Source organism: Nanorana parkeri, unplaced genomic scaffold, assembly GCF_000935625.1.
Source record: "Nanorana parkeri isolate BGI_ZX_2015 unplaced genomic scaffold, ASM93562v1 scaffold618, whole genome shotgun sequence".
Taxonomy (NCBI): domain Eukaryota; kingdom Metazoa; phylum Chordata; class Amphibia; order Anura; family Dicroglossidae; genus Nanorana; species Nanorana parkeri.
The window spans coordinates 434,617-449,467 of record NW_017306886.1 but is presented as its reverse complement, the minus strand read 5'-3'; the positions used below and the strand labels follow the sequence as shown (position 1 = coordinate 449,467).

General features: G+C 37.9%; 1 protein-coding gene across 1 annotated transcript in view; it reads right to left on the bottom strand.

The window, feature by feature from the left end:
• The window catches only part of GADL1 (glutamate decarboxylase like 1), a 187,735-nt gene that overhangs the window by 88,329 nt on the left and 84,555 nt on the right, over window positions 1-14,851 (bottom strand). The window contains exons 8-11 of the mRNA XM_018562972.1: window positions 11,986-12,040; window positions 7,107-7,223; window positions 5,069-5,133; window positions 3,313-3,394 (exon numbers count right to left, since the gene is read on the bottom strand). Coding sequence (XP_018418474.1) covers window positions 3,313-3,394; window positions 5,069-5,133; window positions 7,107-7,223; window positions 11,986-12,040 — 319 coding nt within the window. The remainder of the gene's footprint in view (window positions 1-3,312; window positions 3,395-5,068; window positions 5,134-7,106; window positions 7,224-11,985; window positions 12,041-14,851) is intronic.

Below are 14,851 nucleotides of genomic sequence, written 5' to 3'. Positions count from 1 at the left end.
GGGGGGGTGAGCGTGAGTTGTGATATCACAGGACTTGCTTTGCTCTTTTGTTGACATTCAGGAGCAGAGCTATCATAATGAGTCATAATGACTCCAGGGGTGCCAGTTGCCTATTGCTAAGCCTGATGAAGGGACCCTTCGCGTTCCCGAAAGTGCTTGTTTATCTGACAAGGAACTGCAAATGAATGGACATTTTGCTATCCTAAAAGGATTTGGCGTGCTGGTGACATTTCTATATATTACTGCATCATATATGTAATTTTTTTTATTTTTCCTAGTGTTCTACTTTAAATATCAAGTATTAGTTTTTTTACTAAACATCACTGCAATTTTATTTGTGTTAGAGATTAGAGATTAGAACAGTTTGCTCTGGGCTTTAGACAAGCACTGAGGGGAATTTATCAAAACTGGAGCAGAAGAATCTAGAGAAGTTGCCTATGGCAACCAATCACCTTCTCTCTTCAGTTTGTTTAGTTAAGGCTTGAAAATGAAAGGTAGATGCTGAGTGGTTGCCATGGGCAACTGCTCCAGATTCTGTCTGCTCAAGTTTTTATAAATTCCCCTCTGATTTTTTTTTTTTTAAATAAGCAGCTGTCATATATCTAACCTTCGGCTCCTCAACCTTTTGCCAAAGGCAAGCTCGAGAATAGTTACCAAAGGTACAGACTTTAGGAGACAGTCTAATTTACCATATTCATGCTGTGTGGTGGGGTTATAATGTTTTACAGCATCTGCATCTTTATTTTGTTTTTTGTTGCAATACATTATTACAAATGACCCACAAGATAATAAGCAGTCCAAATGCCTGGTGTCAAGATTGCTTAAGTGCAAATATATCATGAAATTGCAATGATAAAAACAAAGATTGAAAGGGAAACAGAGTGCTATATGTAACATCATTCCTAGAATAGTGAAATCTGGCCATCATGTAAATTAAAGAGAGAGCAAACAGTTGAGTGCAGCAATCAGCCTAACACTTCTCCAGAGAGTTCTGAATTTTTGAGCATCCCTGTAAATGAGTGCATCTAATGAGCTAGATGGCTTTCATGGACATTTTGTCTTATTTTCTGCACTGATTAATACACATTTTGGAAGCATGTGAATAAAATAAATGTAAACTCATTACTGCAAACTTCACTGACCGTTAAATACTGGGGAAGCCAATTGATTTTGAGGTGACCTCATTGACAGAATTAAATGGTAACGTGGCATAAGAAAATGAGCGGCCTTTCAGTGGGCTGTACAGGAAAATAAAATGTAAGATCTGAGCTTGTTATGTAAGAATACACAGATGGATACCAAGTAACTGTCACTAGGTACTAAACAATTAAATGAATGCAACAATATCATGAAAGACGGTGAGAAAAATAATTGCTTGCTTCAAACCCTTTATTTCAAATCAAAAGGGAATTTTCTTTACTGCGACTGGTGAATAGTAGAACAGCAATGAGTGTTTTTAATTTCATGTAATGAATAAAATGCAGATATTCAGGGTAAAATCTGAAGTGCCATTTGGTTTTTTTCCTAAAGCGGTCGAGAATTTTCACAGTATAAAGTGAATGTTCAATTAGCTTAGTAAAAAAAGAGCATGAAGTTGTGTTCAATTTGTACACCTAATTACATGCAAGAAAAATTAAAGAGCAGGACAGTGCCTTGCACATGATTATACGATTGAAGTAAACACAACTTCCCCTTATTTACTAAATAAATATTGACTCAATGTGCAATGTGAACATTCTCAACTCCTTTAGTAAATAATCCCCATTATATTTAACAAAGGATTCATTTATATGAAAGAACCACATGCTGTATTTAGTATATAACCATAAGGCCCTGTGTGGTTTAGGTGTGTTTTGGGTGTGGAATGTTGTAGGAACAGGGTACGTGAACTCTGTGCAACCTGAATTAAAGATGCAGCAAGCAGGACATTGAACATAAGACACTGTCCAAATCTACAACACACTTGAAATGTGCAGATTTGAACAATACGTTTTGTGATTTTTCTGTCTGAAAAGATCAGACATTACAAACCCCTTTTTTCAGCTGATAACTGATAAACAGCTAGTAATTGATAGATGCATAGCTTCTTCCTCTGTTACAGCACCAGCTTTGACACTTTTGACACTCTAGCTTCAGGTGGAATGAAAGAGAACCAGTCACATTTGGCCTTTTGTGATATTCTGAAAATTCACTTTCAGATTATTATAATTCTTCAGGCTGTCCTATGAAAGATTTATATTTAGCCTGTCATTTAACTTTATGCCTGGGGATTACTCTTGGAGCTAAGAGTCAGAAGTCAAAGACCTCCTAAGACCTGACAGTTGGATTTGCACTATTAGCTGCCTGAACTCATGCTGATACCATTGGTCTATATTTCAGCTCCAAAGTGATAATAGCAGTATTTAACAAAGATCTTTAGGCAGAAAATAGTGCAGTGCTTCCCTTACAAACCCTTTCCCATAGCATACCACAAAAGCAAAAAATGGGTACATTTTTGAAAAAAGAAAATCACATACAAATAGTGACAGTGAAACAAAAGTATCTATACTACATATGTATACTACATATGTCTAAATACGTACATGAACATGAAACATGACTAGTGCTGTACACTGAATAACAAGTGTCCAGACAAAAAGAAATATGCATTGAAAAAATGCACTTTCCAAAAGCAAGCCTCTGTGCGGACGTGTTCTAGAAACACACCTTCTACACCGTCCACACACACCCTTATTTGAGCTGGAAGTAACTCACCTCCTTTGGTGGACCTTTTACTGAATATAGGGTCAAAATGCACTCTTTGTTTTCTCAAGATTTAAGTTGCCAACAGCACCACAACTTAATCCATATACCTTCTTACCAGCATGGAAGCTCATTAATGCAGAATACAAGACAGAAACATAGTGCTTTTCATATTAAAATTGTTTATTTTAAAAAAGACACTAACATGAATAGAGCTGGACCCACTAGCTACTTCCATGTGTTGACATCACTCGATTGCATTATTTTCATAACATACAACAGCCTCAACACTGCAGCCTACATTTTATAAATGGCCTATTAAAAAAATAAGCCTGCAAGTATGCGTAGCAGCAATTGAGATATCATGTTATCTCTCACTGTATTCTGGCATAATCCCAGTCCCGACTAGTTCTTATTATTGGCCCAAAAATATTTTTTTATAATGTCATATAATCAGTGTATTCTTCAAAAGAAGGTAAGCATGCATTTTTGAAAACCATACCTGTAAAACCTCTAGATTAATGTTATAGTCAATATTAGAAATCAATTAAACTGTATTGCTCTGCTTACCGAGTTGTCTTTCACCAGGAAAGCACAGCACTGGATCCCAGCCATTAACATTTTATGAGGATTCCATGCAACTGAATCAGCCCTAGGTGGAAAAAAGGTTCTGTGAGAATTCAATTATACAGTATCCATTGGGCATAGCTTGTATTTTCCCAGATAGTGTGATAATAGACACCTAATGAACTACCCACCCTCCCATTTTTTGTGACCCCCCCCTTCGTTCTTGGATGTACTTGTTTGTCATATGCACACAATTTGGCACCTTAAGATCCAACCAGTAACTAGCCAGACTCTAAATAATAAAGAGGTAGAAGGGGTTTCCCAAAAATGGATTTCTCAGAAGAGAGGTGAGCAGAGACACCTGAAGACAAAGAAGGAGTTTCAGATGTGCTTTCATGTTTATTAATTCGAACAAGGAAATTAAGCACACTATCAATGCATTTTGGGGTTCTTTAATGACCAATTCTTCAGTAGAGTGTAGGACAGCACTGGTTAAAAAAATTGTAAAATATATAATACATAATAAATAATGATACTAATATTGATCACAATGATAACGCTAACAAAAAATAATAAAAAAAAGTGTTGAAGTCCTAACAATGGTTATGTATACTTTGTAAGAGTAGGCCATAAGTATCAAATTATATAAGTGAAAAATCAAGTGTGATATATAGAAAAGCTGTGCATATACATTTACAATTATGTTTCTAATAAATTTGCATAAACGCAATGAAAAAAACTAAGTAGAAAAATTGTGCGCAATTCAAAGTCATTTATGGAATAACTGATTAGATAATATATGGGAAATAAAAAGAATAATTGTGCACTTTTACCTTGGAACACATAATTAGAAAGAATTGTAAAGGAATATTATGCGCATTTACCTTACAGTGAAGTGTGGTGGTGGCTTCAAATATGTGCAACCCATTAGGTAAGTCTCAGCTTGCCCTAAAAAGGGGAAACGTTTCTGCGACCTAGGTATACTGCCCTATATTATGCCCAAATGCAAATCTGAGCCTTCATGGTTGAAAAAACGAAATCCAACGAATGACAGCTGTGGGCAATCTGGCTGGGGAGGAAAGAAGGAGGAGGAGGCTGAGGAGCTTGTACAACTGTGTAAAGCTGTCATACACCTTTAGATTATCTGCAGATTTTCTATGGTCAGATGGAAAAAGTGCATCAGATTCCTCCATCTACGCTAAACAGCGTGGATGGAGGAATCTCCCGCTGGGGCAAGTTTCAGTATCTTGCTAGTTGGCCTTGTGGCTCTCAAAATACCTGAACAATGCTTGCATCCAATCAGATTGTTCAGGTATTTTGAGAACCAGGGGGGCTGACTAGCAAGATACTGAAGCTTGGCCCAGCGGGAGATTCCTCCATCTACACAGTTTAGCGTAGATGGAGGAATCTGTTGCACTTTTTCCATCTGACGATAGAACATCTGCAGATAATTTATAGGTGTATGGCCAGCTTTAGACCGAAGGTAAGGATGGAGTTTTGCTGAACAGGAAAATAAAATAAAAGGTGAGCATCTGAGTCCCTCCCTTTCCTTGCCCTTCACTGAATATAATGGGCTAGATTTACTATATAACAGCATAAGGTAAATAAGAACGTATGGGAGTATTGGAACCTCTAAAACACTGGTGAATGAGGCATATACCTGTATAGCCTTATCCTGAATTTAGCCCTGCACTTTTGCTTAGGCTACTAAAGCAATCATACTATTTCAGGGTAAATTAGGTGTACCAATTGCACTTACCGGTCAACACCATGCAGGAGTTTTCTATATTTTCTTGACATTAAAGCGGATCCCCCCCAGGATGCCTATAAATCATAAATAATCATAAAAAACATTTCATGCATTGTAAAGATATATATAAAAGGGTTAATATAAATACTATTAACAATGTGTGGTAATGTTTAATCTAGTAGCAGTTTGTAATTATATGTGAACATTTAGGCATTTATAGCCAGACATGACTGATTTAAAACAATGCACTATGTTCATGACTGAGAATGTATCTGACTGCTGACTGCTTATTTTGAAATACAGATGATCAATACAGAGAAACTATACACATTTTACATAATAATAATAATAATATTGATAATTTTATAGAACGCTTTACAAAATAATTTGAAATATGCAGTCAGTGTTCCTTTGTCATCTACTAAAAATTAATATAAACAAATAAATAAATTCAATATAATTATAATTTTAAATACATCTCTTGACAGAGTGGTTCATTAAATATGAATAGAATAACAATTAGGTTCAATGGGATACCTATTATTAAGGTGCACTGGATGTTTGTGGGCAAGAGGAGCAAAACATCCCAATGGAATTCTGCTTTAGTGGAATTATAAGACTGTTTTAATTAGTTTTACCTGCATTAAGACAAATTGGGGAAGGAATGCTTAAATAAATAAATGAAATGATGATGTGTTCACTTCAATCATGCAACCACGTACCACGTAAATTCTTATTTGTTTTAGCTATTGATGGCCACTGGTGAGTTGTATCACCCGTCTCTCATACCTTGGAGAGACTCCATCTCTAATATCTCCCCATCAGAGATCCCAGCTCTGCCCTGAACATTACAAATCTAGACTAGGTACAGTAGTCATAATAATTAAAAATAAAATAAAAAATAAGACCCCTTTTAACAGGAGCAGCAGTAGGTAGACAAGGCCAGCTAAGATCCCAGAATGATATGCTAAAAAATGCTTAGTCATTCAATAGGCTGCGATTACTTTGGGTGCCATAACTTTTTGAGGTTGATTTATTAACTCCTTAATGATGGCCATATACAAATATGTGGCAGCACAGAGGTAGGCTTTATTTGAATATCTTTTGTGCCAGGAGAGTGCTCAGTCATGCACTCCAGCACTGTGACCTGCTGTTATGGACAGCTCCCAGTTACACAGTGATGAACGGGAGATGGTAGGATGGGCTGCCAATCACGTGATCACTGTGACAGCCAACAACAGTGATCACATGATTAGGAAGCGCATGCAATGCCTCGGCAGAAAGGGATTAAAGAGAATAAGTTAATTTTGAAAAGTGAAGGTTTATTTAGCTTAGTGAATAAGAGGAAGCTGTGTTTATTTTCAATATTCATGTGCAACAGAAAGCAGAAAAGAGCTTCAGTGCAGTTTCACCTTAATCATGAAGCTAAATGGACACTCACTTCACAAATTAAGTATCTTTTTTTCAACAACAACAAAATCAACCCTATTTAGTACATTTTGAAATAGAAGTACAGTATTAACATAGCATTTAAGCTTTATAAATATATGGCTCCTCCTTGTTTTAAAAGTATATAAAGGCAATAAAAAGCAATATAAATAATGGAACCTGTCTGCAAAATATTTATTTCCCTGTGCCCACCTTAACATAAATGTTTCAAAAAGCTGGAGGTCTTTCTTAGAAGGCAGAAATGAGGTAGAATGATCTGCACTTAGAGGTCTAGCAGTTATGAAATATGAATTTAAAGAAGCTCTAACATATACATAGTCAACATATTCAGTCTTGCAAAAAGAGATAAAAGTAAACAAATGTTATATAATACAGTAGTTTTGACAGCAGAGTTGAAGCTTGAAAGCTGTCAACAACAAAAAACTGCCAAAGCTGAAAAGTTGAAGTAAATTTGAAAATATCAGTGATGAATGAGTTCACTTTTATCTAAAATTGTATATGATTGGAAATATAAAACATTTTTATTAAGAATTGGATGTGCTTATTTAAAAGCTATGTAAGGTTTTTGAACAGAATACTGCATCATCTGGTAACTTACATCAACATGGAACCAAAGTTTATGTCTCTCACAGATGTCTGCTATATCATCCAGAGGATCAAATGCACCTAACACTGTAGTACCAGACGTGCCAATGACAAGGAATGGCAAAGCTCCCTGTAAAAATTAGAAAGGTTACACATTTTTTTAAATCTTTTTTTCTGTTTTACATTTTGGCATTTGCAATCACTTTCGGTAGTACAATCCCCTTTAGCAACTGCACAAAGGCAAGTGTAATTAAAAAATATATCTGCTATCAGTCTATCTGTCTATATTCTATCTATCTATCCTGTACAGAGACAAATAAAAGGTTTCTCATTTGCTGACAGCAAAAGAATGCTAGATGCTCTTCTGACTTTGCTTCAATACTTCCTTAGTTGCTGACCCTAAAATAGCATGCAGATTAGAACATCAGAGTAAAATTAGAAACTCCTGATGCGTATACTTGTTCTAGGTCTGTGTTTTAGAGAGTATTAAAGCCTTTAGATTAGCATAGCAGACAGGCAACTATAATTTTTAAGAAAGAGGGGTCAGCAATGGTAACCTCTATATTCTCTTACAGCAGGTTAATTTTAACATTAAGATAGAACTATAGGCAGATACAAAAGACCCATGTGTAACACATTAATGCATTTATTATGAAATTATTAAAGTAATTATTGCATTCCGTGACACCAATGTTGGGGGTTAATATTGCATCCAATGACACCAATGTTGGGGGTTAATATTGCGTCCAGTGAGACTAATGGTTGACATCTTCTCCTTGGGCACCAGATGTCCTTGTCCTGGCACTGGGAGAAGATGCAGTGGGCAGGAGGAGGAGAACAAAGACAAATAGGGTCCCTTAGTGTTGTTGGATGCCGATGCCTCCACCAGGATTCCCCAAAAGACTGGAGACCAGCTATGCCACCAAAGGGGTAAGTGTTTCTTTTTATCTATAAGGGTTATTCACAAAGCTGCCGAAGGCAGCCGAGTAAATAACCGACCTGTACAACGGCTAAAACCAGCCATACATCGGCTTGCTTTGGGTGGCTTCGGGTCGGCAGAACATGCTCTGCATCTTTGGCCGAGCCGCAGTGGAGAATTAGTTCGACTCAGCCGATCCAGATGTTGGATCGGCTGAGCCAAACCTCCGGCAGGCTACTCGCTGCTGTTTGTCCTATTCTCATAGGGGCCGAACGGCAGTGAGTGACTGGCCGAATGCAGGCTCGGCTATTCTGCTCGGTACCAAGGCATTGTTAAATGTACCTCTTGTCTTCTGTACAATAAATGTTATACAATTAAACAACACATTCATACTATTTTAGTAATGCAAGCATATTATTGGTGATTAGTGCTACAATAGGGTGCTAACTCATCCCCTTATTACTGTATTATCTAAACTTTACAGCTAACATTCCTTCAGTGCCTCAACTGTATTTATTAGCCAGAGAATATGTGTAATTCATATGTATCAGCAATTAAAAGATGGCGGTCGCCCTCCACTATTGCATTCTCAACCTGTCTAAAGTTGGCCTTCAGCCCACATACCAGTTGGAAAACCCAAAAGTGGAAGTAAGGTTTGAAGAAAAAAAAAACTGCCAAGCAGCAGGCATTCTAAGACTATGTAAGTCTCTTCTGCCAAAAAAGCTTCTTTATGGCATTTGTGAGCAGCTCAGTGCACGAATCCTGCAAGCCAAGATGAAGTGACTTCCGTGCACATGTGCAGACATGACATCATCAGGAGCATCACTGGAGGAGATCGGTTTAGCAGGTAAATCTGCCATAATGTATTAAGATGCTGTGCATACTAGTGTAAGTCGATGGAGAGACCCTCCGCACTCCCCACAGCAGTCCCGGCCAGATAAGAAAAAAGTGGTGCTCGCAGTGATGAATTACCACGGATGGCGCCGTGCAAACACAGGAAAGTCAGGAAATCACCAGCACTCAGTAGTAAAGATAAATATGTCCCTTCTTTCTGCCTTGAGGAAGGGACCCTGCGCGGCCCCGAAACGTCGGTTTATTTGGATGTCTGTGACGCTTTCCCACCTAGTGCAGATTGCTTTTAATTTTGTATAACACAACAGTTAAAATTGAAATGGTACTCACAAAAGTGGAAGTAAAAACAGCTTAAGTGGATGGGTTCAATGGGACTGCAGTTTGACAGAACTGCAGTCAGCCTGTGTGCCACTGAAATGTGGCGTCGTTGACGCGTTTCCGGGGTCACACCCCCTTCTTCAGAACGTGAACGTTCTGAAGAAGGGGGCGTGACCCCGGAAACGCGTCAACTGCAGTCTTCTTTGGCTTCTTCAGAACGTTCACGTTCTGAAGAAGGGGGCGTGACCCCTGAAACGCGTCAACAACGCCACATTTCAGTGGCACACAGGCTGACTGCAGTTCTGTCAAACTGCAGTCCCATTGAACCCATCCACTTAAGCTGTTTTTACTTCCACTTTTGTGAGTACCATTTCAATTTTAACTGTTGTGTTATACAAAATTAAAAGCAATCTGCACTAGGTGGGAGCCCTTCTGTCCTTTTTGTATATCCTGCCGTGACCCTAAAGACAACTATGGGATAAAAAGGTTACCCCATAGTTTTCTTTTAAGTATCTATCTGATTGCTGCACTGGGCTTGATATACTAAGAGTGTAGTAGGGGTTGTTCAATTTGCAAAATGAATGTTCACTTTGCAAATGTATTTTCACTCCGTTGGTTTAAAGCCTTGTGGGGAGGACTGCTGCAAAGTAATGCAATCTTATCTTGCACCATGCTTACTCTTGCACATAATGCCAAGCTTCCATGCACTGAGGGGAGTGAGGGATACTAATCAAGCAGTGAAGTGCGCTGGCTGCATCACCGATGTGCCCTAACTACTTCCCCATTCACAAAATGCCTTGTATTTATTTAAAAGAATACAAGGCATTCTGTGATGGTTTATTTTTAGACTTTTTGATTTTTCACTTAAAATAATGAAAACAATTAGCTATTCTGAGAAAAGGGCAACTTAATTGTTATCAATAATTGCCTATTAAATTATTATTATCAGTATATTATAATATACATTTTGCAAATTTCTACAGTGCTAAGAAATATACATATACTGTATACAGAATGTGATTTAAATTGACATCATCTACACAAGCCAAAAGTATAGGTTTTGGCTAAAACTGTCCTTCAAATTCTTTATTTTCGCAATGCAGTCCTGTTTCATTTTTATTATTACTTATGTAGCCATGGCCAGTGGAGGACCTAGGGAACAAAGGGCCCTGGTGCAAGATATTTTTTTCGGGCACCCCCTGCCAAAAACACAGAGCCCCCAATCCACACCCCCTGAAGCAACCACAAACAAATACAGTTGGAAAAATAGAAAACATAGCATTGCTGATTTGTAGTCCTCTATAGAGGATGTCATTATGCATTGCTGCAATGCAGAATGGCACCTGCTATAGAAGCACTACTAATACCAGCAGTATTTTATACAACATCAGTTGTGCTACAAATATTAATAATTGTATTTATTTACTTACCTTCACCTCTTCTGGCTGGTCTTCAACTGTTATCTGGTGGGGAAGGCTGTAGAGAAATACCCCAGTGTGTGTCAGAGACAGCGCACCCGTGTGCTCAGGTGGCTGCTTGCTGGGTCCTCATGGCCAAATCCCAAGGATTCCCCATGAAGTGCCTGCAGGCTTTTTCATTCTCGGCTCCCTCCCCAGTATCCGGCGGATGGCAGGCCCCATCATCTCTGCGCCAGGAGTGTCGGATCATCCAATACTCCCGGCACAGAGATGGGGGGGCCCGCGGCTGCCGCATATAAATCTGATCATCTGACACTCCCGGCGCAGAGATGGGGGGCCACAAGGCTGCACCAGTGGTAGGTCCGCCCCTGGCTGAAGCCCCCTTCGAACTGTGGAAGTCACAAACTCTGGGCATTCTTGCAGCTGTAGGGCAGCCTGCATCTCCTCCCTGCCACATTGTTAACCACATTATTTATGTTTCAGGGATATTTACCTCCAAAGTTATTCCCTTTGCATTCACTGAGCTTTGTGAATAAGGGAAATCTGTGCTGATTTTTGACATGACTGGGTATTCTTTGCAAAGTGAATTTTTCTTTTCTTTTCTTTCATACAGATAGGTTAAAAAAATGCTCTCCTTCTGTAATCAATCGCCACTGATTGATTACAAACCCTACTGATTCTTTAAAGGAAATATATCCGGCGGATGGCAGGCCCCTGGACTTGATGGACATGTGTCTTTATTCAACCTCAAATACTATGTAACTATGTAACTATATGATCATAGTACATCATTTAGGTTTCTACTGATAACCACCTTTTGAAAAAGCTAGGTGCCTGGCTCATGCTAATCCATTGGCTTTAATACTTTCTGAGCCATTAACCAAGAGCTGAGACCAAGTATGGAGAATAGATGTTCTGACCTTTGTCTGGCTTCACTTGCTGCTTTCTAGTTCTGGGTCAGTGACCATTAAAGCATGAAAGTCTAAGCATCAGCATGAAAGCCAGGGAAATTACATTTTAAGACAGAATTCAGCAATGATGGTCTGTTTATTTTTTTCACACCTCTTTATTAATAATATCTAAAACAAAATACTAAAGCCTAAGTAAAAGTCTTAAACAAAACCAACAACCAAAAAAGGACTCATTGAGGGGAATTTATCAAAACTGGAGCACACAAAATCTGGAGCAGTTACCCATAGTAACCAATGAGCTTCTACCTTCAGCTTGTTCAGTTAAGATTTGAAAATGAACGAGAAAAACTGATTGGCTGCTGCAGCTTTGATAAATTCCCCTCATTGTGTTTAATGCATTGAGATCAGAATTACAAAGCAAGGGCACATAAAAAATTTAACTTTTAAACACTACTGCTAATTTGAACAGGTTACCTCTTCTTTTGCTTTTTGTATCTGCTTCTCGAGCTCTTCTGGAATCATCTTGCCCCTAAATAGTAAAAAAGAAAAACACTTCAAACACACAATAAACACGGATATGAATCTATACATAAGTGAACACATTTTGGACAACTTAAGTCAATATCAAAGAAATCAGAAGAAAAATATATAGTCATAATAACTGAAGAGAAAGAAAAATATACTGTAACTACTAAAAGGAGAGTAAGAAAACAAAGTCTCAAAAGAAAGAGGAGAATGTGAAAGGCATTTTGAAAACAGCCTCATACTGCCTTCAAAAAACTGTTATAAATCAAGAAAAAAATAATTTCCCCCTCAGCATATAATGAAAGATAATCACGCTCAAAAGCAGAAAAAATGTAATATAAAATATAAACAAGCCCCAGTTTTTGCAGAAATCAATATATACAACACATTATTGATTGAAAAGCTCATAGGATATGAAAACTCCCTATTCCATACACTTTACAAACAGGGTCACATATGGTGAGGCATTAATAATTAATATGTCATATATCTTGAGGAGATGTATGTGTGGTCATTATTATAAGAATTTATTTAATGGTTATGAACTTCAAAACATCCTGTTTTGTATTTGTTTAGCCCTTGTGTAAAGTGATGGCTGGGTGGATTAATAAAATGGGAAACCCTTGCAGAGCTGGTTTTCAGCTTGGAGCATGGTAGTAAAATCTATGTTCTATGTTTATTTTTTTGTTTATAGAGCCAGACATTTTTGCCTCTGTTTAGCTTGCCATACCAGATCACTGTAACCTTTTGTATATGCATTTCAAAAAATTGCAAACATCTCATCAAACAGTAACACTTTTTTTCATGAACTATAAGAAGCTAAATCGGTGATATTCTATCTACATATGGAATGGAATGGAATTTAGCTAGATTGCAGTTTGAGAAAACCCTGCAAGATTTTTGAATGTATGCCCTGCTGGAAGATTGATAATTGTGCTTCTGCTCTCATGTATGCAAGGGTTGGATGTGATATTTCTTCTTTTTTTAGTCAGTAAACATCTCTCCACACCCCATCTGATAGATATGACCTCATTATCCCAGCCATATGAGCTGATATCCCTAAGAAGAAGGTCATGAGCACGTGGGTTTCTTATGCTAATTAGCACCTCTTAGAGGATCCAAAAAAGGGGCCTTTTTATCAAAACAATAGCCAAATTCTAATGGGCACCACTTTCTGCTTTATGGTAGGTTGTGCAAAACGTATTTGTTTCCATTGTGGGCAGGAAAGTTTACAACCCACCCCAGTACAATGGACCCTTTACTCAATCACTCTGACACAAGCAGTGTAAAAAAATTACTCCAACAGAGACACAGGTTTTTTAAAACTTAATATAAAACTCTCACCTCATTCTCTACTGTTTGAAATAAAACTTCAAATGAAATCCACAAGGGTCTCAGAGATTTATTATACTAAGGGAGAATGGGATTCTGCAAGATTCCCACATCCTATACTGCCCACTAAGGGCACATAATTTTTCACATAATTCCCACCATCTCCTCTGCATCCTGCCTGCTTAGATTAGTTGATATAATTCATATGAGCTGTCTTTAAATTAGACTGATCCAGGCAAAATTATGGTTTACATGGATCAGTTTGCTTATCTCAACCTTCCAGTAATTGTTCACTAGATTTCAAGCATGGTAAATCTTCTGCATTAATATTTTGTTTTATTTTGTATGTTAAAAGGTAACTGAAGCTCTAAGCAAAATTTCCCATCCCACCTCACGTTATTGTCTTGACGAAATGTGTAACAGTATTCAACCTCAGATACAGATGCTTGTAGTTTTGCACTGCCTGTCATTGTCCTGGCAGGGCAGCATATTCACCTTGCTGTGCCCTGATCTCCTTATGTCTGCATTCTATTCAGTGTGCATGTGTTGGGCCTGGCCATAGAGAAAAATGGCTGGCCAGGGCACATGTATAAACTAGGTATGGGCCAGTTGCCAGTTGTAGTTACTGTAGGTAGGGTGAATGGGTGAAGTGTTTTACGATCTAGGTTTTATAGATCAAGGGATATACAGGGCTACTAGAATTTGGTGGTGATTGTGAGTTAAGAGGTTAGGCCTGCTAGACATGTTTATTTGAAATTGGGGTATTGCACATAGGGGTATCATGGGAAATACCCATGATGGAGCTATAGCAATGTTGGGTAGGTTAGGGAGTTGTCTGAGGAGAGTGCTGAGTCCATGCCTCACATTCTACACTAGAATCTTGGCATCAGGAAATCACGTGAAAGTAAGAAATCCAGGTCCAAGTTCCGCTACTGAAGTAAGATGGTCAAGATAACAGCAAAGAAAAATTGCATCTCTAAAAGAGAAGAACAAGTGAAACCTTCCTGTTTGTCTCAGTTTCCTTTAACTACTTCTATATTCTTCACGATAAAAGCCCTGCATTTTAAACATGTAGCTGGCTTTGTTGCACTTCTGAGTGCAAATTCTGTGAATACAATCACAGAAAGTATGCATTCATGCTTCAGTACTTGTACTTTATTGTCTTTCACTTTCATTAAACTTGGCGTGTATATTTGTATGATCACAATCTCACATTATTATATTTATGAAAACAATAGTACAACATTTTTTATATAAAAACAAAACACAAAGAACACCCATGCACACAGTGCTGGATATCCTTCACATTACATGGGGCAGAGCTTGGTGCATTTAGGGTGACACCAGGAAATGTATCCCCTCCAAGTTGCTATAATTTATTGTACAGTATATGCCTGTTTGTTTCTAAAACTTTAGATGCACCCTCCCCAAAAGTACATATGAATAAAATCTTTAATTGGAGGGAAATGTGTATATATATATA